The following is a 26029-nucleotide window of genomic DNA, read 5'->3' on the forward strand; positions in this document are numbered from 1 at the left end:
AGTGAACCCGGAGCGCCTCTCTGGACTTCCAGCAGCCCACACAGCCGCTTCTGTCGGGCGTGGAGCGTCTCAGCTGTGGATTTTCACTTTTCTACACTGGGGGGAAGTTTCACTCAGAACTTTAAGAGACACGTTATCGTGCGTAAAAGTGGCACCGTTTTGCGCGCTGGTGTTTTTAAAAGTTCACAGTATGTTTGGTAGCGCTCGGACACACGTGCTTCCTGCGGAGGATGACGCGCAGATGACCGCGGAGCTGCCGCTCAGGTGGGGTTAACCCTCCGCTGGATGAGATGCCACCATGTCCTGTGCGCACGGGCTCGCTCTGCTTCTGCTCGGCTTCATCTTCATCCACACGGTCAGTCTTCACCTTTCATCACCAGTATGGATCCCTGATTAAAATATATTTTCATTTTATCCGGGTTATTTTAAAAGCTGGCTTTACTGTGAATACCTTCAAAATACACAGTGCGCTCTTCTTCTGTGGTATTTAATATGTAGAGATTTACACATTTTATAGCTGTAATATTACTAAAGTATACACAGTGAGTTAATAGGACCTTTATTATATTTCTATTTTACTTAAACTACACATTGTTAATTGTTAACTTCAGTCTAAACCTCTTTATTTAAATCTAGTTTAATCAGACATCCACCCATTTACAGCTTTACACTTCCTGATGAACTGAAGCTGCTGCAGCGTTTCATCTTTTAACATTAAATATAGATTGACTTTATGGTGGCTGCTGCTGCATCATGTTTAATATTCATGGCTGATTCACATGTTTGGCTCTATAAATAGGCCTTCATTCTGTTCATATGACACAAAGCTAAAAGCCCAGGCTGTCTGGTGGCTGTGAGTGAAGCAGCAGCACCTCAGGAGGATGACTCTCCGGTCAGTGATTTTACTGACGGGAGATAAGCACATTTTTACAGATTACCTGAAAAAAACTTTAACCTCATGTTTTTTTAAAAAAAAGAGAGATTTTATTGTTTTATTGACATTTTGTGCAAACGTTGATGCAAAGACGCGTTCTTTATGTCCACGTCTTACCACTGAATTCCCTTTTTTGGCAGTCATGGTCTGGAGTGAGTTTTTTCCTTCATGGTCTCCACCTCACATTTGTACTTTGAGGCTTAACGTTCTCAACATTTTAATGTTTTAATCACACGGCCGTTCTTTAATCTTTTTCTTTGTGAAAGCTTCCTGCACACAGGATCAGTTTCACCACATGAGACCTTGACTATAACAAAACAAACAGGGCAGCTGTCTGCGTTACAGTAGACGTCAAGCTGTGAGTATACTGAAGGTTAATGACTTCCTCCATTGATCTGTGGAGAGCAGAGTCCTGCTGCAGACTCAGAACGAGTGTGAAACTTTGAGCGTGAAGCTGTGACAAAGCCGTGGAATCCCGTCCTGGATTTTGTGTGCGTCATTGTTGTCAGAGCTGCAGCTACAGCCGAGTCCAGCTGGGTTCTCCTCTGTGAGCAGTGCTGTAGACATTCAGGTTACATTTATATTCACTGAAACATTGAAACAGTCTCTGCCAAATGCATGCTGGGATATGTATTAATTATCTGGATGTTTGAGGAAAATCAATGTTCTTTGGCTTGACTGTTGATATGATGGTGTCCGGGTCAAATGACGTCCCACCGATCACAGCACTGTGGGGAGTGAAACGTGCTTCATGGGTCTTACAGAACAGACAGTTCCACAATAACTTTATTATTGTCATAATAATATTCACTCCATTGTTATGCTTACAGTTGAATCTGATGAGCAGATGCTTGGATAATTGGATGGATGATTTTTTTTTCTAAGTGAATCAAAAGTCAGTGTTAAGAAATGATTAACATCAGTAAAGCTGCATCTGTTATCCTTTAATTTTCAAAGTATTATTCTAATCATTAAGCATTCATGAACGATCACTGAAATATTTACCAAAGACCCAAATAAAGTCCCATATTTCACACTCAGATCCTCTCATTACATAAACAGTCAGTCCCCACAGGACTCCATTTTAATACAGTTTTGGTCCATTCATTGGCCCATTCATTGTCTAGGTGAGAACACCACGCAATGCATTCTGGGTGCATCACATTGCAATTTGAGAGCTGGAGCTTCCTCGTTTACATTCTCAGCAGCTTTATGTAAATGAGCAGCGTCCATCATGACGCTGCACAAAACTCCAGCTGAATAATTACAGACAGGTCTGGAATGAAGGAGGGTTTATTTATTTATTGGGACAGAAAATGACAACAACAACATAACACATATTTAGCTCTTGCAATTATACATAGTTACCTGTAAGGTATATTAACCATAAATGTGCCAACTGAAAGGAGTATAGGATCACACACAGCCTATACAGGAAAACTAGCACAGCACTTGAGTGTGCAGTTCCCACTCTCTCTCCACCTCTTTGCCTGTATTGGGGTTAACTGGGAGTTTAAGTGGACTGAGACGCTGCCAACATGGTGGCGGTCTGAGTCTCCCACAGGGGCTCAAAGCTAACTAAAGCTAATATGATGCACACAGACTTGTAAAACCTGCACTGGTTCTGATGCGTCTTGGTTCAAACAGACGTTTCCTGTGCAGAAGAATCATTTAAACGATTAACCCGGTTTTAACGTCTAGACCTCTTCTGACCGGCAAACCACAAATCAATGTGTCAGATTGCAGTCTGTCTGCTGTCACTTCCTGCCAGAATTCTCACTTTAGAAGCAAAATCCATTTGAAATGTTGAAGTATAATCTGCCTGTTGGCGTGTTCGCTCTGTAGTGTGGTACGGATGAGTCTGCTTCTCCATCACAGTAACATCAGGAAGAATCTGACTGTTCCACATCCATCCTGCAGCCAGACACTGAGCCCAAACATCCAGCCAGAGTCAGAAAGAACTATCTTTAGACCTGCAGCAGATGGTGCGGCTCCACAGAGTCCTGATCCCAACTTCATGGATCACCTCATACCGGCCAGGCACCTTGAAAATCTGAAGCCGTGGTCTTTGTTGGAGGCGTTCTGACTTTAAAGCACGCCATCACAACCAGCTCTGCTGATGTCTGTTGGCCTCAGTGGAGTCGAGGTCGGACCAGGTTCAGGATTACAAACTGGGAGGAAAAAAGGATTTTTGTTCAGTTTAATCCGGGTCGTTTTATCCATCCACCTCGTAATGGATCTGTGTGTTTGTGTGTGTGTCGGAGCACATTAGATTATGTTACAGTGGTGGATTAAATGAGAGTCACATGACTGATGCGTTGCCCTCATCAGCTTTTTATTTATAGCTAGGATTTTGAGAAGCAGGAAATGTAAACAGGAAAGATGGGAACCCAAATCTGGTTGAATTTTGAGCAGCACAGCGCCCCCATCAGGGCCTCCATGTGTGACATCTGGTCAACATTTGATTTCAAAATCTGTAGCTTGAAAAAATGTATGAACCCCGGAAGCCTTTTAACAGTTGTGAAGAATGCAATAATGATGCACTAAAATAAATAATGCACCATGGTGGAATGTTAATGTCCATATGGCTGTTTAAAATCGCACATTCAGCTGGAATTCAGTTAGTGTGTGAGTAAGCTCCACCATGACTCAAACACCGTTTCTGAACCTCAGCCATTTTTATGACTTTTCTTTCTTAGGTTGTCAGAGTGGATGTGGAAGCATCAAAGATCGGCTGTTTACCTGCAGTGTTGGGTTAAGTTGTGTTGGTTTAGATTTTAGTGCTGTAGTTGTGTTGAAGTGTACGGATCTACAGGTGTAACATTGCTTTAAATCCCATTCTCTCATTTGATTGGCCAGCTGAACTTAGAGGAGACGTAATTGGTCAGAGGTTGACAGGTTGGTGTGTGTGTGTGAGAAAGTAACATGTACACATACACTGGTCTGAACTGCTACTGTTGGTGTATCAGCACTATACATCTAATATAAACAGACCTCCCAGCACACACACACACACACACACACTCAGTTCAGTCAGTTTGACACATGTACTCATTCTGTGTGAGTGTGTGTATACACTCTGATTGAGTGTGTGTCCTTAGATACAGTTGTACCAGTGTATACACTTACACACATCAGGTTCCGGCACATGTTTACCACTGGCTCCTGGTTCATGTTGGCATCAGCAGTAGAGAGCAGACAGGTCTGAATGAGACTTTAATAAATCTGAACAGATTTTTTTTGTCTTAGTAGTTGAACAGTCATCAGCAGGTTTTCTCTGTGTTTTCGGTTTAGGGTCGACACATTTGGCTCTTCTGCAGTTTTGGCTCAAATCTATGGAGTACAGGGGTCGATCAATTTTGATAAATTGTGGAATGATTTCAAATTGATTAATCAATCTATATATATATATATATATATATATATATATATATATATATATATATATATTATATAGTCAGACATAGTCAGACATGTTTACCCCACTTACTGCAAAACTCACCTTTGTTCTTGAACTTTTACGTATGTCACATCTAAACGTCACTAAATAAATAAATAAATACATAAATGAATAAATAAAGACACTTCTTATAACTGCTGAACTCATTGGGAATAATCACATTTTAAGTGTTCTTAAGCAGCAAAATAATCCCGTGGTTCTGTACATTCACAGATACGCTGCAGGAAGCGCTCATAGATACTTTTCAGGTTTCTACTCCTTCAAAGTCCCAGTTTGGTCTTTTTCCCTGTCAGAACCTTAATGTTAAAAATAAAACAAGGATGAGTTGAGTGCAGTGTGTGCCTGGATTTCTAACTTATCAGAAACAGAACAGATTGCAGAAACATGAACTTTAGTCCAGAAAGCTGAAGCACGTACATCAAACACCGAGTAAGACACGAACAGGCAGAGCTTGAACTTTTGACTGACGCGAGAGGTTTGTTCATCTTGGAGATAATATTCATAATATTTATTTCCCCTCATCACGGCAGGTTAATGGAAAGTTTCCTCACTGCCAGCTCTACTGGGAGATGCAGAGAGCCAGGGGAGAGTGTCAGACACAACTACAGCAGCACGAGCAGCAGGAGCTGCAGGAGCTGGCTACCACAGGTACACACACACACACACACACACACACACACTAAAATGTAAGGACTGATCAGGAAATCCCCATCTGAGGAGTTCTATGGTAACATATTGAAGCATTTTTAGTCCCATTATGAGGACTTGAATCCTTCGAGGGACAAAGAGTCCCTATAATGTTCATCATTAAATTATCTACAGAGCATAAATGTAGGTCAGCATCATGTCCTGTGAAGTGATGAAAACATGAGTGTGTGTGTGCGGTCAGCCACACAGACAGGAGGGTGTGTCTGGACGCAGTTTCAGTCTGTGTTGCAAGACCCGAGACTATCAATCATTTATTGACCTCTCAGGCCAAATACTAATGACGGGCACGCCCGTTGGTTTTGCTGCAGTTGTGAGGACACACTAATGTGCATTTTTAAATTTGAGTGAGAAATACAATCCTTTTTGTGTGTGTGATAAAGCAGGGGCTCCATGTAGAGGCTACAATACATTCATTTTCTTACACTTTTACCTGCAAGACACTTTCTGAAGTGATGATCATAATGATTCACTATCACTTGCAACATGAACAAAGCAGGAACACACACACACACACACATCTATAAGGGTGCAGCGCCTGTAACACTGAGCTCCTCTGCTTTTTATGTGTGCTGATGTTTAACCAGTGATAATAGAACTCTGTGGTCTGCAGCTTGTACACGGTGGTGTTTTCTCACTTGCTATAGACGTGTCTGTTGATCCAGATATAACTGTCTGATATCATCAGGTGTTTTTTTTATTCGATTGTTCACAGTATTAGCAGTCAGACATTTAAACAGCCAAAGTGCTGCTTAAACATTTGGGATGAGACTGAGAGGCATTTGCACCTTTTAAAATGTACCATTAAATCTTTAAGAGGCTTTTATTTTGGTAAATGATAGGAGTTTTCTATCCTGCTGGCTGAACAAGAAAGCAAAACGTCAAAACTTCACAGGCTGCTTTTATCTCACCTTGATGAATGTGTTCAGTCAGCAGCTTACACAGTAGCTCAGCCAAACAGGAAGCTCTGTGCAGGGTAATTCATACCTCAAGCGTGTATATGTGTGTGTGTGTGTGCACAGGATGTCATGGTGAGTGGGACAACGTCTCGTGCTGGCGAAGCGCGGCGGTCGGCGAGGTGCTGACCCTCCCCTGCCCCTCCCCCTTCCTGCTCTTGTTTGGCAAGAACGGTGAGTTATGTTCCGAACACACGCTTCCTCTCCTTCTTAATTTCATTTATCTTCCTCAAACCCCCCCAACACACACACACACACACACACAGATTTGGGAATATTTTTCACCATCCAGCAGTCAAAGAGAATTTAGTTTTTCGTTTTTATGGTGCACTAAAGGAGGAGAAGCTGCTGCAGGTGTTCTTCACACCTTCACACACATGTCTTTTGTAAATTAAAAGATGTCTGACAAAACATTAGCCGTATCAGCATCTGTGGCATCAACAGATTGATTACAATATAAACTACTCTGCAGGGGTTCAGCCTCAGGTCCAGTCAGGGTTGATGGGCCTTGTTAATCACCTCTGTCCTGAGTAACCTGGCTGAGTCGACGCTGACCTTCCTCCCTCTCAGTCGTTTCATTTCACTGCTAATTTCACAAACTCTCATCCTTTACTTGATCCAACCTGCTTCATCCATCATGTTGATTGCCTCTTGTCCTCTCTTTGATCCTCTCCTCTGGTACAGGCCGGCAGGTCTTTCATCCCCTCCTCCTCCTCCTCCTCCTCTTCACCTGTGCTTCCCTTGCCCCTCCCATCAGGCCGTCTGACCCTGAAGTCTCAACCTTCCTCACCCTCCATCCATCAGCCTCTTTGTGTCAGCTTTTTCTTCACATCTGATTTCACCTCTCTTACCTCCCTTCAATGCTTCAGGGTGGTTCTGTGTGTTTCTGTTGTCATGCTCTCTGCATCCTTCCTCCCTGGCTGATCAGACTCGTTATGTTATTAATTCTAACCATTCAAACTTATTACTTTCCCTCAGCAGGGTCACGTTGTTGTTGTGTGACTTGTCTTCTTCTGAACATCACAGAAATGCGTATTTTGGGTCTCTCTGGCCTCCGTACAGAAACATCATCCAGCCTGCAGCATCTGAACAAACTCACTGCTGCAGAAAACAAATCAAGTGTGTTTACACTGAGAATCACGATGTGTTAGTTCAAGCAGCTGGACCTCCAACATGGCCGACCTTCTCACTGCGGCCTGTTGCACTTCATTTTATTTACAGTCAGATTTCTGTTTAAGGAGCTCAGCTCTGTAACTCGTCAGGCATGAAGGGGAATGAGACGTGAGACAGAAAAGTGGAAACCAGAACATAACGGATGTTTTCTGCTGTTTGTCCAGTTCAGACAGCCGATTGGTTGCAGCTGTCTTTTTATGTTAAAAGAAAAGCAAAGAAAGAAAAAGAAAACAAAAGTATAAAGCTTTTACATCCAGTAATTTCACTTTAGAGATTTGGTGGAATATTTCCATTTAATGGACCTCTTAATTCTGACCCCTCGTCCCCATCAGTGGCAGTAGCCACTGTGGTTGATGCCTTCATCTATGTTTCAGGCCAGAGGGTCTCAGGTGAGATTTCAACCATAGAGAAAGTGAAAAGTGGAAAGGAAGTGGATGTGTCTTCCATGTTCAGTTTAAACACACTGATTACAATGTGATCTCAGGATTTTTGCACCATCTGCCACCATGGTGTCTACTCTAATAATGACAATTAGTGCCAGTTTGACACAACAGATGAAGGGTGCATGTGACACATTCATAACACCTCAATCTGATGATTGTTTAATCTCTTGAAGGGTGTAAAAATGATGCGTCTGTTTTTAGGTAACCTCAGCAGGAACTGTACAGAGGAGGGCTGGTCCACCGTTTACCCTGGCATCATCGTCGCCTGCTCGTCCGACATCACAGACGAACCCAAAGAAGTGAGTCCTAAAATGTCCCAGAATAATCGTTACAGTTCTTGGTCGGGAGTCTGGACATCTCCAGTGGGTCACAGGCTGGTTGATAGGATAATGACTTCTGTTTAGGTACTACCTGTTAGTACTGACAAATGAAGACTGTAGTTCATAAACTGGCCACTTGAGGGTGACTCTTCCCATAGACTTCAATTCTTTCTTTTTTTTCTTCTTCTACTTTTGATTACAACCATGTTCTGGCATGTTGCCTATTCTAACATGTTCTGACAAAGCTAGCGGATGTTTACTGCAGTGGTCCGAATGAATGAGTTCAGGATTAACCTAGTTAGGAGTGAATACTACGTTTATAGCAGTAGATCACCGACCTCGCAGTTGGTGATCAAATGCTCTCACCACCTGAGCTACGACTGTACGCATATCAACTTCAGACAAAAATGACTGTAAACTGGTGGCTCTCTTTTAACACAGTCCAAAGTCTGCTTTCAGAAGACAGTGGGGATTCTTCTCATGCATTTTTATACAGTTCATTTTTGAGAACGGAGCTTTCTCCACGTGGTCTAATAGTGATCAGGAAATGGATGATCCAATGACTCCAAGGTCATCATATCTGGCAGAGAAACTTTCGCTCAGCTAAATTTCTTCATGTTCTCTCTGATGTCGCTGTTACCCACTGTGTTATGGGTGTGAACTGGTTGACTCGTAGCAACCCATAATGTACAAAAGTGTAACATGGAATCAAAACACACACACAGTGATTTCATACATTTCAAAAATTGTACTGTATAGCTTTTGTTCCTAGTGCTAATACTACAGTAAATGATAGGTTGAGAAAATCACAAATTCTTCTGTTGCTATTGTTGTTGTATTTAGACTGTAATTGTCCAAAATTATGTGAATATGCATATAACTTAGTTCTAGAAACACAGCCTCATTGAAAGAAAAGGAAGCCTGAAATAGTTTTGCATGCTGTGTGTCAGTAAACTAGCCTGTGACTTTATTTATAACTTTCTTTACCATCACATTTCCAGGAAACTTTAACACTTTATTGCTTATTCTCCTAATAACAATATAAAAAATCACTTTGACAAAAGGGCAGGGCTGTGTTAAATGTTTGATAGATCTACACTCATTTCCCTGTGTGTGTGCATGCATGTGCACACAAACGCACAATGCGCACCTAAGCCAAAACAAAGAGAGCTAGTTTGAACGACCAGCTGCCACTGGTGTCTGCATGTGTGTTTGTGGAAATGCCAGCGACCCTTTTTTAATGAAGAGTTGTTTGAGTCCAAGTTAAACTGCTGCAGTTTGATGGTAATAAAATGTGGTTAATGCAGTTTGGTGTTTTATTATATTTATTAAGTCAAAAGCCAAACAAGCTTTGCCAAGATGATCAGACAATCCCCTCTACAGAACGATGAGCAGAAAGCTTTGCTGCAGCTTTAAAGAGACAGATACATGTACAGACACAACTACTGGTGCATCAGGTATGGCAGCACTCGCAGTGACCAAGATAAGCTGTTAGACAAGCACTGAGGTCAGGCTGAACACACCTCAATGCAGTTAGAAATGATGAAAAGCTGAGGAAGTGATTACATTACACACAGTTACTCTGATTACTGTATTTCCACATGAATATGGTGTTAATGGGCTGTAGCTCACAGGTAATTAACACTTTAAATCACTGTATGGCACATGCCCTCGTTCTGACTGCCACAGTTACAGCTCCTGCTACAGCTCCGATTACACCTCCCACTGCAATTCCAGCTGGACCTGCCACACTGCCAGCAATTGCTCCAGCAGCGAACCCAACAGCAGCCCCAGAAGTGGTGGTAGCAGCTGTAGCAAACCTTCGAAAAAAGCTGTTGTCTCTCTCTGCTCGTCTTCTTGCTTCTTCAAACCTCATCATCAGGTGTTCTCTCAGAAGGCGTATGATTTCCTCACCAATGGCTCTCTCAGCCTCTTGGAACATCTCATTGGTGAAGTAGCTTCCTCCATTCCTCTGAACCATCATTAGGATCTTCCTCACCAGCTCTCTGACCTGAGAGGGATTCTTTTCTCTGTTGTTGAAAACATGGCATCCTCCCCCACACTGGCTGACAAAATCTCTGAGAGCTGGTTTACTCTCTATAAAATCTTCAATGGTGATACCGTCTGCCTGCAGGTCGTCTCCATGGGTGAACAGGACCATCGAGTAACTTGCTGCTTTTGTTCCAAACATCTTCTGAAGAGTTTTTATAGTTTTCTCTTCTTCCTCTGTGAATCTTCCTGGTTGGATGACGATCAGGAACACGTGAGGACCAGGAGCAGCGTAGCAGATGGCTTTAGTGATCTCTGCCTTCACCTCATCCATAGATTTTCTGGTGTCAAACAGACCTGGAGTGTCAATGACAGCCAGCTTCAGACCTTCAAACTCTCCTGTTTCCTTCTGACACTGTGAGGTCACTGAGTCGGCGTTGAGTCTAGACTCAAAAACCCTGTCTCCTATGATGGTGTTTCCTGCTGCACTCTTTCCAGCTCCAGTTTTCCCAACAAGTGCAATCCTGAGGTGTGTTGTCTGATCCTGTGGCTCTATTGGGAATTTCACAAGACACACAAAACATTACTGATAACATAAAAAAATTGACACAACTTTGGTGACACTGTAAGCAGCCACAGACAGGATACTGGTATAAGAAAACAAACTTTATGTATAACTTCCTTCACCCATCACTTTCCCAGGAAATTTAATGAGGTAATTCTTTCAGCCAAGTCTGCCCTGGAAAGGCAAACACTGCTACCTTATACCCTCACTTCAGGTATCAGACTGTGTTTGTTAACTTTGAGTAAACAAAGACATGACACGTTGGCAAGAATCACAAATGGGACTATGAACAGTATGATGAGAACATGGAATTAAGTTTCTAACACAAACACATGAGAAATGAGCCTTTCAAAATAAGAGCAGGTGGCACCAGAGGAAATTACTTGTACTTTTGTTTGTTGGATAACAACATGTGTTGTTAGTGTGTACAAACAAACAAATATACAAGTAAGTAAGTAAGTAATCTTTTGTGGTGGCCTATGCTCTTATTTTGAAAGGTGCATCTGGTTTTAGGTGCCTGTGGCTCAGTACAAACAGAGCTTTAAACTAGCTATAAATGTTTACATCGAACCCAAAACACGCTGTTAGCCCACTTTTCGTGTCCTCGGTGGCCATGTCTGTGTGTTTTTACAACACCTGAGTTTCGCTGTGTGAGACAATCATTTGTTTTTGAGGATGCTATTACAGAAGTCTGCCCATGTTAAGTTGTAACTGTCACTGAGTGCAGTTTTAGACCAGAGCGATTATTTAGCAATCCACATTGAACAAAGCAACAAGCACACCAAGGCAGAACAGGAAGTGATGAACTATAATGTATATAGTGTATATGTATATAATGTAGTGAGTCAGTTTGCATTCACTAATGAGGAATATATTTTGTAGCACTTCTCAGGGTTAGATGTAGAAGAACATTACATTAGTGTAGATAATAGTTAATGTAGCTACTCACCAAGTAAAGCAAGCTGGGAATCCATGTTTTTTTGTCTTTTGCAGACAGGGGGTTTTTGATTGGTGTCTGTTGGAATCCTGGTGCTGTTTCGTTTTCATCTCAGCTCTGCCATATACCCACAAGATGTGATCATGTGATTTGTTTTATCATCCACTGTGCAAAAATTACCACAAGAAGCAGAACTAACTGCTGTTGCCAGACTGGGCTTTTTTTTTGGGGGGGGGGCATGTAGGGAGTTTAAAAAAAAAATATTCCACTTGTAATTTTTGCCAAAAAGTAAATGTCAGTTGATAATTTAAATCTAAACAGCAGTGTCCTCCCCCTCATACTGTCAGTTTTTTGTTTTAAAATGATCAAGTGTCAGTCATTGGTCCACTGTCAACTTAAAATGCTAGTGGTCGGTGGAGTTAAGAGTTCAACCAATCCACATTAACAAAGACATCAGCCACATTCAAACATAAGTTATACAGGTTATGAACACTGAGAGGAGCAGCTGTGCGCTCAGACTCCTGCATACTGTATACATGTGTAGTGGCGAGACATCGGCTTACATTCCCAGTCCCCGACAGCAGCGTTGTGGGGCTCAGCCTCTGGTCTTGACGAACTCTAATCCGCCCTCGTCTGTTCCCATATCTGCTGCTCTACAAGGTCAGGTGAAGGTTTCTGAATATTTTCCGCCCACTTCAGCTGACCTAGTGGAGGATTATGCAGTTGACTGGCACAGCTGAATATTTGACCCTGTGAACGCTGCAGGTGGTCGCGTTTCTCAGCATTCTTACACATCCAGTGTGTGTGTGTTGGTAAGTGTGGTAACGCTCCTGCTGCCCCAGGGCGTGCTCTCTGATGCTATGGAGCTCATTTTCTGACCTTCCCCAGTTATTGCTTGTTATCATGGCTGCATTCCAGGAGTCCTTTGTTTTCTGCTGGGATCTAAACAAGTGAGTAATCTGCAGGTTTAGGAGAATATCCACAGCAGTTATTCTGTCCTCTGAAATCATACCACACCCTCCAGAGTCAGGTCAAACGTCTCAGGAAAAACAGCCTCTCTGATATCTGGAGAACAGTTTTCCAAGCGTTTTAAAGGTTGCATCTTTCAACAGGCATCTTAAACTGACTATGTTTTCACGATCCATCTTTCTTTTTTAACATCTCTGTCACCTCCCTCTGACTTTTCTTCACACCTTTATACAATTTTTTTCTCTCTGCACATAAACAAGCCTCAAAGCTTGCTGTTAACAAGAAGGGTGCAACAATTTAGAATCTTCCCTGTAATGTTTAGGAAACAAGTTTGCATAAACCAAGATGACACACGGCAAGTAACCCACATCATCCTGTGCAGGCTGAAACTGAGAACTGCTGATAATGCGGAAATGTATTGTGGTTTGTTTCAGCAATGCTCAAATTAACAGAGCTTCCTGTTTTAAACACAGTGTTTACAGTGGTGGCAAAACTCAAATGAGGCCATGTTTGATTATCTGTTATTGTTTTTTTATGAACAAGACCACATGGTGGCACATGTGGTCTGCTAAACACAAACAACTTATGTGCACTGCATATAAGTATAAGCATATATTAGCATATATAAGCATATATTATATGCACTGTTTGGGTCATGTGTTGGGCCAACTCTTTCATGACCCTTTGAGTGTCATTTACTTTAGTTTTAACAACATTTAGGCAAATATTAAATAATAATTTTATTATTATTACTACTATGGAGAAGTTTTATTTAACTCATATTCATTGTATTAAAACTTTTGCACGTAATTAAGGGTTAACTTCAAAAACGTTAAAAAAGATTTTATAGCAGGAACTGTGCCAGCAGTGAAATATGAATTCCATACATAAAAGTGAAGCAACATATCTGTGTATATGTAAGAATTACCAAATACACAGCAGCATATGATTATGTCATTCTTTTTAAACTGTGTTTTTTTATGACTTTACAGCACAACTGCATTAATAAATGTCTCAAATTTCAAAGTTCTCAAGCTCCGATTGATCCTCATGAGGTTCACACACAGACCTGTGTGCTGGCTCGTCCTGATCCTGTCCAGAGCCCTCAGGTGAAGGACTCCTGCTGCCTGATTCTCCCCGACTGTCGGTCTGTTTGTTTCCTGTTAAAGAAACTGAGGTTTTCCATCTGGAGAACATTGTACTGAGAGCAGACGTCACTGCTGGCACTCCATTCAACTCACACTCGTCACATACAGCAAATACTACCGATCGCTATGTCCTCCCAGATACGAGGCGTCCCAGGTGGGAGATGCACAGAGTAGTTAACACCACGTCACAAGTGTAAATGTGAACAAACAGTGTGGTTATTTTGGCCACGCTCTGTCGTCTGATTTAAAACAGCACCTGACACGCAGGAGCAGAGGGCGAAGATAAAGTCCTATAAATCCAGACTTCCACCGTGGCCAGGCAGCCGCTGGCCTGAAGTTCAACATCACTATAAATCTCTGATGTCAAAGAGGAAGGCAGCAAGGCTGAGAGAGCCTCAGTTTATGGACAGGAGACTCGTTTGGACATAGAAGGCAGTGTGGCTGCAGAGGACCGCAGCCAGCAGGTCATCAGCTCCCAGCCAGAAGGCCTGAGAGTCAAGCGCAGGAATGAGGCGCTGATGCCAGGCTGCGACCGTCTGTGTACGCTACGATGTGTGTCTGTGTGTGAATATTTATAGTGGACAGACCGAGGAAGCACTAACTCACTCTGAAATACTATATTTTTAGGGTTTAAATCTTTTGTAGCTGCACTTAAAGTGGTTCACAGCAGCTGCAAAGTGAAAGTTAGTGAGCTCCTTGGGAAAGGAGGGAATAAATCAGGCAGGCGTTATTGGTGGATTTCAGCCGTTGAGTTCATCCTGTGTCTGTCTATGACATCAGCATATTCGGCCCCTGTGTCAGTGAGACCCTTTAGTCCACCAGCAGCACTCAGAAAACCAGCACCTTGATGTGGACCTCGCTGATATGCAGACTCTGGCTGTCTCCATGGTGGCAAATTGCTGCAGAAATCTCTCAGGATGAGTAGATGAGTCCATGTTGTCATGGATGTCAGTGGGTCATCTTCACCTCCTACTCTAATGACACCATGCCCTCATAAACCTTGATGAAGACTGAGCTGACTGAATGAGCAGCTACACAGAAGATGCACAGCTCGTCCTTCAGCACTGTTAGTACTTGAGGGTTTATATGTAACTCTGGCTGGTTCAAGTATTAAGATTTGACTTCAGGGCTAAGTTTAGAACAGCCGTCAGTTTAAACATTAAGTGTTTAGTTTGATGCTTAAAGATGGATGACGGCGAGACGTCTCACAAGTATAGAGAGGCAATTATGAGTGTTTGTATAAATATTTTTATGAATGTTAGTGTGACTGTATACTATGTATTGATTGTGTGTGTGGATGTATCTCTGTAGTCTGAGAGTGTCTGGTTAATTGCCAGATGTTGTATCAGACATGGGGAATGTTGTTTATAGATGACGAGAGAGCGATGAACGCCAGGCACCAACACACACACACACACACACACACACACACACACACACACACACACACACACACACACACACACACACACACACAGTGGGCAACAACATAGCTCCACAGTTCAAATCTGTGTCGGCCTGAAGACACTGAGGAGAGTTCACTCTGTTTTGACACGGACCAGAACCTCATTCTGATCCTACCCCCCCCCACCCCACCCCCCACGCTCTTATTGTGAAAGAGCCTCTCCATTCTACAGTAAGAAACAGGAGCAACCAGAAGTGAAAAAGTTTCACAGTGTTATCAGTGCTCGTCCTGCATGTGGTTTTTATTTGAGGTGGAGATGAAGAATATGTCAGATCCATTAGTGCTAATCAGCCTCACTTCACTTGTGATCTTTATGGAGCCAGAACGTACAATTAAATGCTTTTAAAATATATTTAAACATTTCATGAACAAAGGAAGTGTGCATCCTTTAATCCATTATCATTAGCATCTGCTGTTATGACACATGATGCACTTAGAGGGCAGCTCCAGCTGTGCTTCACATTAGCCGATTGTACACTTTGAAGAACAGCCTTATTGTTCCAGATTCAATGAACAATAAATAACTCTGTCTGTATCTGTGTGTGTGTGTGTCCAGTTGGCCTTCTACAGAGTTGTGCAGATTCTATCCACTCTGGGCCACAGCCTGTCTCTCATCATGCTGCTCACCAGCACCACCATCATCTGCTTGTTCAGGTAAACGCACACAACAGACACACAAAGCAAAGCAAATTTGTTTGAAATCACTTTATTTTAAAAAGTTTTCACAAAATACATTTGTATTAATAACATTCTGTAAAAACAGAAGAAATCTGAACCTCTCAGCATAACTTAAGAAGCTGTGACTGACCCACTGACAAGCAATCGTATGACAACAATTCAGCAAATATTTGGCTGCTCTGTGTGTGGAATGGAAAAATAGATTTGTCAAAATTCAAATGGTTAAATATCTCTAGCATATAGGACTCCTATTTTTCCCCACAATAGAAAAATTTGTGGGAAAAATGTTTTCCATACTGATTCCAGTTTATTTACATTTTTGTAAATTAGTCAGTTTAAATGTATTTTTGTCATTTGTATTATTAATGCTTATATCTATGAGTGCAACATGTCCTGACGCTGCAGCCAGAGTTCACATCTCTGAGTCTTTTCTTTGCAGGGAACATTAAACGAACATTTATAAAGTTTATATCTGAGAGTCTGTCAAAGCTCTGCCGCTCACTGACAAAAACATCGGATTTATTTTGCGGAGAATTTAAGACTTTAACCTTGAGCAGTCAAAAAAAAGTTGGACAAGTGAAGTCAGGCTGTATTAAGGCTTACTCAGGTTATATAACACAAGTCTATTTCTGCACACACACACACACACACACACACACACACACACACCTTCTAACAGGCAGGTTGTGGTGATAACAGTTTGTTGTAGAAAAGTGTGAGCTCGGCTGCAGCTCGGCCTGGATCCATTCCAGCTGTTCACTCGCCTGCTATCAGCGTGTTTAGATACCACATCCTTCACTGGATTCACACCCTGACACCCTCTATAAACACATTTCTCAACATTCTTTTCGTTGGTGTGTGTGTGTGTGTGCAGGAGGCTCCGCTGCATGAGGAATTACATCCATCTGAACTTGTTTGTGTCGTTCATGCTGCGAGCCGTGGCCGTGCTGGCCAAAGACATCCTGCTATTTTCCGACGATGAAACCATAGACTGCAGCACGCAACCCTCACTGGTGACCTTTAACACACACACACACACACACACACACACACACACACACACACACACTCCTTATACATATGAACATGCTTTGTTCCTGGATGTATGTTTGGGCTGGTTGTCATGCAGCAGAATGAATCTGGGACCAATCAGACCCTGATGGTGTTTTGTAACGGGTGGTGGTGGTGGTGCTGCTGTTGTAGGTGGGCTGTAAGGCCGGCCTAGTGGTCTTCAACTACTTTGTCATGGCTAACTTCTTCTGGCTGCTGGTGGAGGCTCTCTACCTGCACATGCTGCTGCTCGTCATCCACACCTACTCCACCCGCCTCTCTGTCTTCATGCTCATTGGCTGGGGTAAGCTGGATGCTTTTTAAATTTTGTTGTATGTTGTATTTTAAATAAGCATGTGAAAAACAAAGCAACTGAGGAGCCCTGATTTACCAAATATACCGTAACCAAATAACCAAATATGTGAAAGTGTGGGAACAAAAGAACTGAATACAGATGTGGTCTGGGAGCCTGCACAGTGTTTCTGCACAGAATATTTTGCAAAAGCCGAGAACACACACACAGACCAGTAGACGTCATACCGGTGAAGAGGACCGGGTCTTTAATGAATGGTCGGGCAGTAAACAGTCTGCTGGCCTGTGTGTTCACTCTGTTCCGCTCTGTCTCAGCGGCTGCCATCAGATACCTCCTTCCACCATCCATCAGCACCTTCCCAACACTTCCTCACTAACACATCACTGTGTAGCCCCAACTCCTTCATGTGTGTGTGTGGACATCATGTTTTCTGTGGCACCTTGTGAGGGTGTTTTGTGTCTGGCAAAACTTAAACGGACTCTCTCTCTGGCTCTCTCTGGCTCTCTCTCTCTCTCTCTGGCTCTCTCTCTCTCTCTCTCTCTCTCTCTCTCTCTCTCTCTCTCTCTCTCTCTCTCTCTCTCTCTGGCTCTCTCTCTCTCTCTCTGGCTCTCTCTCTCTCTCTCTGGCTCTCTCTCTCTCTCTGGCTCTCTCTCTCTCTCTCTCTCTCTCTCTCTCTCTCTGGCTCTCTCTCTCTCTCTCTCTCTCTCTCTCTCTCTCTCTCTCCTCTCTCTGGCTCTCTCTCTCTCTCTCTCTCTCTCTCTCCTCTCTCTCTCTGGCTCTCTCTCTCTCTCTCTCTCTCTCTCTCTCTCTCTCTGGCTCTCTCTCTCTCTCTCTCTCTCTCTCTCTCTCTCTGGCTCTCTCTGGCTCTCTCTCTCTCTCTCTGGCTCTCTCTCTCTCTCTCTGGCTCTCTCTCTCTCTCTCTGGCTCTCTCTCTCTCTCTCTCTCTCTCTCTCTCTCTGGCTCTCTCTCTCTCTCTCTCTCTCTCTCTCTCTCTCTGGCTCTCAGGAATCCCTTTTGTTTTCATCGTGGCTTGGATCATATGCAGGATAAACCTGGAGGACACAAGGTGAGTCTCTACCTGCATGTCTAAACTTAAGAATATTATGCAAATACAGCATCACATTTCCTTTGGTTTGTTTGTTTCTTCTCTAATTCTCAGATGCTGGGAAGTTAATGACAACCCTGTGCCTGACAGACTGATCAACTGGCCCATCATGGCGTCAGTCATTGTGAGCTGTGTTATTATTTTATATTTATACTCTAGTTACTCTGATTTTTATATACACAGAAGAGGATCATATTGTGTTACTATACACAGGGATCTCTCCATGCTTCTGACATTTCCAAACTCTCTAAAAGCTGCGCGGTCATTGAGAAAACATGTAGAAACAGAGATAAGTTTTTAGATAAGCATTTTCTTTCCAAACATGTTGGCTAGCAGGTGATCAATCAGAACGAGCTGTCATGCTGACTTTACTTTTCTGCTGGAGTTGTGGGTGACATGTTTACAGCTTGTTTCCATGCTGGTCTTGGACATGGTTTTACTAACGGACCGCTCTGTGCGGTGGGAATGTGTCTCTGTTGCTTTTTTTTTGCCAGATCAATTTCATTCTGTTCATCAGCATCATTCGTATCCTGGTACAGAAACTGCGCTGCACTGATGTCGGGGGAAATGAGCAGTCACAGTACAGGTACACTGTCCGAGGCATTATTGCTTCATTTGGTTAAAAAAAGTATTAAATGCACCACTACACAAACTTTTTGTGTTTGTAGTAACTGTATTTGTTGTGTGTTTATTCCAGACGTCTGGCTAAGTCCACCCTCCTGCTCATCCCTCTGTTCGGGGTGAACTACGTGGTGTTTTTTTACCTGATGGAGCCAGCTGATAAAAAAATGAAGCAAATCAAGATCTTCTTTGACCTCGGCCTTGGATCTTTCCAGGTATCGTGACAGTTTGAAGAACCTACGTCAAAGATAAATACGTTTTATTAGCGGCTAGAATCCAGGCCAGAGATCCAGAGACACTGCAGTAAAATGTCTCTGCTTTGATTGGTCAGATGATAAAAGATGTTCTGAGACATTTTCGGCACATTAGAAGAACTGTGTTTTTATCGATGTCTGAAGATGGCTCACCAGTTGTGCATGTGTGTCTTTTAGGGTCTGATTGTTGCGGTTCTCTACTGTTTCCTCAACAGCGAGGTGAGCCTGCGTGTTCAGTGTTCTGCTCATCATTTGATTTCATAATTCCACATGTTCTGTACACTGGACTGTGTTTTGTGTATCAATAGGTTCAAGGTGAGTTGAGGAGGACATGGAGGAGTTTATCTCTGAAGCGCTACGTGGGGCGGGACTACAGGCTCCACGCCATGTCAGTGAGCCGAAATGGGACGGAGAACTCCGCCTTTCCCAGGAACTCCAGAGCCCAGTCCATCCTGCAGACAGAGACCAGCGTGCTCTGACCAGGGACAGAAATGGTAGACCAAAGTGGGCCAGTTTTGACTGGTACGCAGGACATTTTAGTCTTTGGTGTACTGTACTCCTTTCTGCCTTCCTGCTTTCCTCTGTTCTGCTGGCTCCTGAAGGGCACATAGGAAACCTGAATGGAGTCAGACGATGAACCAAATCCGAGCCATGATCCATCTACTGCAGGGTTTGGATATGGAAGTGGGATTGGTGTCAAACCTCTGTTGCCTTCAAGTATACGTTGGAGACCTATAATGCTGCTTTTAGCTGTTGTTAGCAATGTCTGACATGCTAATACCACAGCGACATGTACAAAGGTGAAAGCATCTGTTAATGTGTGTTAACTGATGCCAGATTCTGGCATCATGCCTCCGTTTAAAACTTTACCCGGCCTGGGCAGCTCCCATGTCTCCCAGCTCACCGGGAAGACGTGGGCCTGGGTGTCTCTGATCCCACCCTGTTGCACCTTACATTCCACTCAGTGAATGTATGGAGCGTACAGCTTGGAGTTTCAGGGCTGGTGAAATTTGACTTGTGGGGAGTTCAGGTAGAAGACAGAATCCAAAATCCACCGAAACCACCAAAAAAAGCCACAACATCTGTCAGAGGGGCCTGGCTGTTCTTTGGTGGATCAAACAGTACATTTTTGCTCCTAAAGCACCAGGCTCAAGGACAAAAAGTTAAAAGCATACATCGTTATCTGAGCAGGGAGAGCTTAATCAGAGGAATGTCAAACCTAATGAGGAACTAGCACTGCTTCAGACTGAGTCATTATGCAGCCAAGCCTTACTCATGGATTTACAGACATATCATTTACTGACTGAACTCGAGGGCTGCAGAACCTTCTGAGGGGAATGAAGACTTCTTTGCTTTCACAGAAATAATTTACATTTTTAAACCTGTCCAGAAGTAAACTTAAACCCTCCGGCAAATAGAATTATTCTCCAGGATTTTTATGTAGTTAACCTGAATCCTATATCAGAGGAAAAAATGCACTTAGGCTACAAACAGACTTAGAATATTTACCACAGAGATTAAAAACAAGCCACAAAGATTTGTATATCTAGATTGTATTTTATATATATATGTATAAGTCTCCAAATAAATACCATAGATATAGTGTTATTATTCCTTTTAATTATACAGCTGCAAGAAGCTAATCTGAGCTACAGAGACACAGGTGGAGGAATATTCTCCACCTAGTGGTCATTTTAAGTAGGACATGTGGCCACTGTTGAGCCCAATAACTAAACTGTAGAATAAAAAATAATTGATTTTTTTCAATCACATCATCTCATAAATTTTGTCCAAAATTAACAGTTTGTTGTAGCTCATCAGAATGTTCTTTGTTCTTCTGAATGTTTACCTTTGTGTGTGTTTTAATTCCTGGGTCCAGCAAAGACGGCTTAGTGAGGGCTGTTTTACTATCATAACAATGAATATGTTCATAATGCATTTCAGGATTTCTATCTAACTATAGAGGCATTTGAGTTGGTATTTCATTTCCCTTCAATATATATCAGCAGGGAATGAAGCTGACTGTTCTTTGTACAGAAACTGTGTTTGATTTGTTTTTTACGTTATTGAGTGCATCCATGGTTGATTGTGTATAAGACACAGGAGGAGGCTGAGCACTGATAGAAGCTTTTAAACACACCTGTAACCTCCATTTGTTTGATGTATAAAAACATTTATTATGGAGATCAAGTCATGTTTGTTCTCTCCTGTATACGCCCACATACAGACAGGTACAAAGATGACAACTGCTGACTTATTTGCAAATGTATTAACTCTTTAATATGCCGCCTGTGTCTGTAATTATTACTGTAATAATTCAGTCTTTGTGGTGGTGAATAAAATTAACCATGGTGGTATTATAAAACACCAGGTAACCATAGTAACAGCACAGATGCTGTTCTCACCTTTACACACACTTCTCTGTTCTTATCTCCTGTCCAAGAGTAAACCCACACACACACACACACACACACACACACACACACACACCTGCACTTGAAAGTTCACATTGGCCTGTCACAGGTCAGGGGTTATTGACTTGTAAACAGAAGCTAAACCAAGCTGAACGTGGAACTGATTCGTTATCTTGAGACTTTGCTTTTCCTTCTGGGACGGCTCCTATTTACTTTTGATTGTGGAGCATTTCATGTGGAGCATGTGGTGCAGAGTGCTGATATCATCCAGCATCCAGTAGTCATCTGATGACTCGTCTGTGTTTCAGGCTGGCCTTTGTCACTTCCTTGCCACTGTTTTTTAGCACTTTTTTAGACTGCAAACACACTTAGTGCAAACTTATTCAGAAGAATGCACAAGTGTATGATAGTAAAACAACGGCTCACTCCTAGAAAAGCAGCTGGTGCAGATAACTTGGAGCCTTCTTTTCTAAAACTGGCAGCTGACATTATAGCTGAACCATTGTGTCATATTTTTAACCTTACTGGAGACACGGCCCAAATCTCTAGGCCTGCAGCATCCAGTAGCCACCAACCGAGAGCCGCCAGTAACTGCTGCCTCCACTTAGCCTTAGAGTTTTATTCTAATGTATTTAATTCATTATTTTCTACATATTATAGCCTCCAAATTACCAGTCCAGTTTAGCCATCACTCACCACATGACCTCATTCCTCTGTTCCATTGCTGTATCAGTCCTCATTAGTCAATTATCATTATTATGTTATCACACATTTTATTGTTACTGCACATTTCTGTTTGTTAAAAAATATTACATACACTGCTCAAAAAAATAAAGGGAAACACTTAAAGAACACAATGTAACTCCTAATCAGTACCACCTCTGTGAAATCAGCCTGTCCAGTTAGGATCCACACTGACTGTGAATCAGTTTCAGCTGCTGTTGTGCAAATGGAACAGACAACAGGTGGAAATGAGGCAGTTATCAAGACAGCCCTATAAAGGAGAGGTTCTGCAGGTGCTGACCACAGACCATTTCTCTGCTCTCGTCCTTTCTGCCGGATTTGACCACTTTTGCATTTTGTCAGTGTCTCACCCCTAGAGGTAGCATGAGGCGGGGTCTACAACCCACACAAGCTGCTCAGGTAGTGCAGCTCATCCAGGATGGAACATCAATGAGAGCTGTGGCAAGAAGGTTTGCTGTGTCTGTCAGCACAGTGTCCAGAGCATGGAGGAGATACCAGGAGACAGGCCAGTACACCAGGAGACGAGGAGGGGGCTGTAGGAGGGCAACAACCCAGCAGCAGGACCGCTACCTCCTCCTTTGTGCAAGGAGGAGCAGGAGGAGCTCTGCCAGAGCCCTGCAACATGACCTCCAGCAGCCCACTAATATGCATGTTCCTGCTCAGACTGTCAGAAACAGACTGCATGAGGGTGGTATGAGGGCCCGACGTCCACAAGTGGGGCTTGTACCTGATTGGACGAGTCCAGAGCAACAGGCGTCCTGCTGACCAATCACAGCTTTGCAGTTTTTTGACTTCCTGATGAAGTTCACGGTATTTACTGTGCTTCGCTGCTGTATCATTCTGGATTCTGGTAAGAAAACGATGATAAATTATCATAAATCTACTTCCGTAAAATGTTTACATTTCTTACAAATTAGACGACCTTAATATCCTGTTAAACCTGTTATAAAAGTTGTGTTTGTGCTAGTGTTAGCTGTATGCTAACGCATTTGCTTATTAGCTAAAAGTTGTGAAATTGTCAGAATGTGTTTTCTGTTATGAATAAACTTTTAATTAGTATCCTAAAAATACATTAATAACAATCAAGGATCATCCTTGACAAACCAAATACAAACTCAAATGGCACTAGAACCAAGTAAGAGTTTAAAATGTAAAATGTACTCCAAAAGTCCATAGCTAGGAGCTCACACACTCAGATCCCTTCCTTTACCTCCCATCCTTTCCCCCTGAGAACCACCATCTGGACGCTCCTCCTGTTCCCTCTGTCAGCCTTGGCCTTTTCTCACGTTTCCTCCTCTGGCAGCAGTTATCCTCTTTTGATCTCCATTCTTTTTACCCCTCGTCTCAGCTGCACTCATACAGAAGAGGTGAACGTCTGCTTCACTTAGGCACCATCTGTATATCAAAGAAAGGGGATGTGTCACATGCTGGAAAACTCTGCAAAGAGAAGCATTGTATATGCTTTTAATTTGGACTAAGCCGAACACAGTTCAAGTCTAGTTTTTCCCTCATTTTAAAAGTATACTTTCTAATTTCTAACCCCTAAGTTGAACTAACATGGTCCAGTGCCAGCGACAAAGAGGGTTAATTGTCACTGCGGGGGCAATAAGCACATATTGAAGGTTAGACATTAATGAAATGAGGAGTGTGAATTACATTTTATTACACCTGGCTGTCTCTGTGCTCTGATTCAAGTTGTAATTTTTCCCTCCCTGCAGGATTAATCTGCTACACAGCAGGGTCCGCTGCCTATCACTCAGTGTGTGTGTGTGTGTGTGTGTGTGTCCCTGTTTTCTCAGGTCACTGGCCTCACTGATGACATGTGGACTCCGGGTGACACAGTAAGTCAAACTGACTTTTTTCCTGGTGGTCATGTTTTCTTTTTATTATATATTTGAATATTGTTGTTATTATTAAACTGTGAAATGCAAATATTTCATATATACTCCCATCAGCCATAACATTCTGAAACGTATAGGGCAAATGGGTAACCAGATAACCTGTGTTTTTGTGTTTAATGGCAAGACAGCCAGGTCAGAGTACCTCCAAACCAGCCCACAAGGTGGCACTAAAGTCATAAACAACTTTTGTTTTTGTCATGCTCTTTATTTCCTTCTAGCATATATACAACTCCAGTAATAATCTCACCAATGACTATTATGTACAGGTTTTCTTTACTACTAAACTGCCTGTTTAGACAAAAGGCTTGAGTGTAAACAAGGACACGTTGGACACTGAATTTTAATCAACACAGATATTATATTTATTTAACAAAGCTCGATAGATTATTCTTGGAGCAGTACTAAAACATGAAATACATTGGAGTAAGCACAGAGAAAGCATCAGTTTTATTCCTGAGGTACATCACCATATATTCCTAATAAATATGAATATTATTTAGATATTAACAAACAATTTCAATTTCCGCACAGGTGCTGTCATACCAAATACATTTAGATACATTCCTTATACCTTTTTTGAAAAACATACATTTACTCTTCTGCAGAAACACATGCTTGAATAGAAATACGTGTTGCTTGTGTGGTTTTCAAATAGCAGCAGGGAAGAATTTATCAGCAGCGAAGCTTCATATCTTTTTCATATTGGCAGTGACTAGAAAGAAAAAAGAGGCCATTGAAATAAGCATTTTCTGTGTGTGTACATGTGTGCATGTGTGTGTTTCAACTTACGTTCCTTGACCCATTTGTCATTGGGATTAGCACAGATTTGTCCATCGTCTGAGGAAAAACTAGAAAAACAGAAAGAAATGAGGTCAGTTTCATGTGTTTGTGTGTGTATGTGTTAGACAACATGTGTGAACTTACATTATAGCGTGCACACATCCCAGTCCAGCGTGTTGCTCTTTATATGTATCCCCTGTCACCTTAGAGCTGACATTGCGTGGAGTGTATTTAACACAGCACGGTCTGACTGGCCCACCGCCGTGGCGAGCTGAGGGGAAGAATGTGAGAGGTTGATTGAGCTACTTGAAGCAAAAAGAACTGAATGTGTGTGAGCGGGTTCGCCTCTCATTTTACACTGAGGAGCAGAATGACACTGAACTCAGTCACAATACTAAATGCAGACACGGAGACTACACAGAAAATGTAAGATGTTCTACTTCTACTCTGGTATGAACAGTGTGAAATTAGCGGTAAGAAATTAATCATTGGTGTAATCGGTGTAGTTTTGTACTTACTGATGGAGGCCGTGCACAGACAAACAGAGAGCAGGATGAGGGAGAAGATCTTCGTGGACATTTTGCACTGTACGACGGGTCAGGCTGCAACTACACAGGCTGACTGAGGGGACGGAGTATTTATTGAGCGTAGAGACATCATCTTAGGGGCACAGAACTGCTGACGCATATCTTTATCTATTTGTGTAGCTTGCTTGTGGTAATGGCACCATCACACCTCCGCCCCTCATTTTAGAATCATTTTGTCTCTTAAAACCACCAACATCTCTGTCACATCTTTCTCAGAAACAACCTGACTTCTTTGCATATGCAGGCACCTAAGTGGGACCTGCATCAGAATGCTGGTTGATGCAAGCTGTCCTTTGGAACATGATGATTTTTGGTTTCCATTGATGTCCAATGTACGTGCTAAATTTAGTGGTTGTATTACAGTTGGTGAGGCTTCTGTAGAAATATCCATGTGGCAGATGATGGCTTGTTGATATTGGTTGGTTTTGGTTATGCCTAAACATTCCTGACATTTGATTACTCACTGATTATATAGATAGGAACAGACAGTATAGCTTGCATCAGGCTACTAAATATAA

The 26029-nt window shown here is 42.4% G+C and overlaps 3 protein-coding genes across 5 annotated transcripts; 1 reads left to right on the top strand and 2 right to left on the bottom strand.

Moving 5' to 3' along the window:
- Positions 1 to 21495, top strand: LOC114452942 (vasoactive intestinal polypeptide receptor 2-like). The gene is made up of 13 exons (XM_028432482.1): positions 1 to 355; positions 4925 to 5042; positions 6122 to 6229; positions 7873 to 7970; positions 15621 to 15718; positions 16617 to 16755; positions 16946 to 17096; positions 18111 to 18171; positions 18265 to 18334; positions 18705 to 18796; positions 18908 to 19046; positions 19263 to 19304; positions 19394 to 21495. Exons 1-13 carry the CDS (start codon positions 299 to 301, stop codon positions 19562 to 19564), a joined length of 1344 nt encoding a protein of 447 aa, XP_028288283.1. The 5' UTR covers positions 1 to 298; the 3' UTR covers positions 19565 to 21495.
- Positions 9299 to 11632, bottom strand: LOC114452943 (GTPase IMAP family member 7-like). Its single transcript, XM_028432483.1, has 2 exons — positions 11495 to 11632; positions 9299 to 10532 (listed from the first exon to the last, which is right to left on the bottom strand). The coding sequence occupies exons 1-2, from the start codon at positions 11517 to 11519 to the stop codon at positions 9643 to 9645; spliced, it is 915 nt and encodes a 304-aa protein (XP_028288284.1). The 5' UTR covers positions 11520 to 11632; the 3' UTR covers positions 9299 to 9642.
- LOC114452945 (C-C motif chemokine 21-like) lies at positions 17866 to 25584 on the bottom strand. Of its 3 annotated transcripts, none has more exons than XR_003672389.1 (5): positions 25443 to 25584; positions 25069 to 25195; positions 24934 to 24992; positions 24657 to 24856; positions 17866 to 17875 (listed from the first exon to the last, which is right to left on the bottom strand). XR_003672389.1 is itself a non-coding variant. In XM_028432487.1 (4 exons), exons 1-4 carry the CDS (start codon positions 25501 to 25503, stop codon positions 24831 to 24833), a joined length of 273 nt encoding a protein of 90 aa, XP_028288288.1. In that variant the 5' UTR covers positions 25504 to 25584; the 3' UTR covers positions 24483 to 24830. The 3 variants fall into 3 exon arrangements, 1 of the variants encoding a protein (XP_028288288.1); XR_003672390.1 differs by lacking the exon at positions 17866 to 17875 and adding an exon at positions 18088 to 18099; XM_028432487.1 differs by lacking the exon at positions 17866 to 17875 and having other exon boundaries at positions 24483 to 24856.
- Between the last annotated feature and the right edge of the window lie 445 nt (positions 25585 to 26029).

Source organism: Parambassis ranga, chromosome 20 (genome assembly GCF_900634625.1).
Source record: "Parambassis ranga chromosome 20, fParRan2.1, whole genome shotgun sequence".
In the NCBI taxonomy this organism is placed as follows: domain Eukaryota; kingdom Metazoa; phylum Chordata; class Actinopteri; family Ambassidae; genus Parambassis; species Parambassis ranga.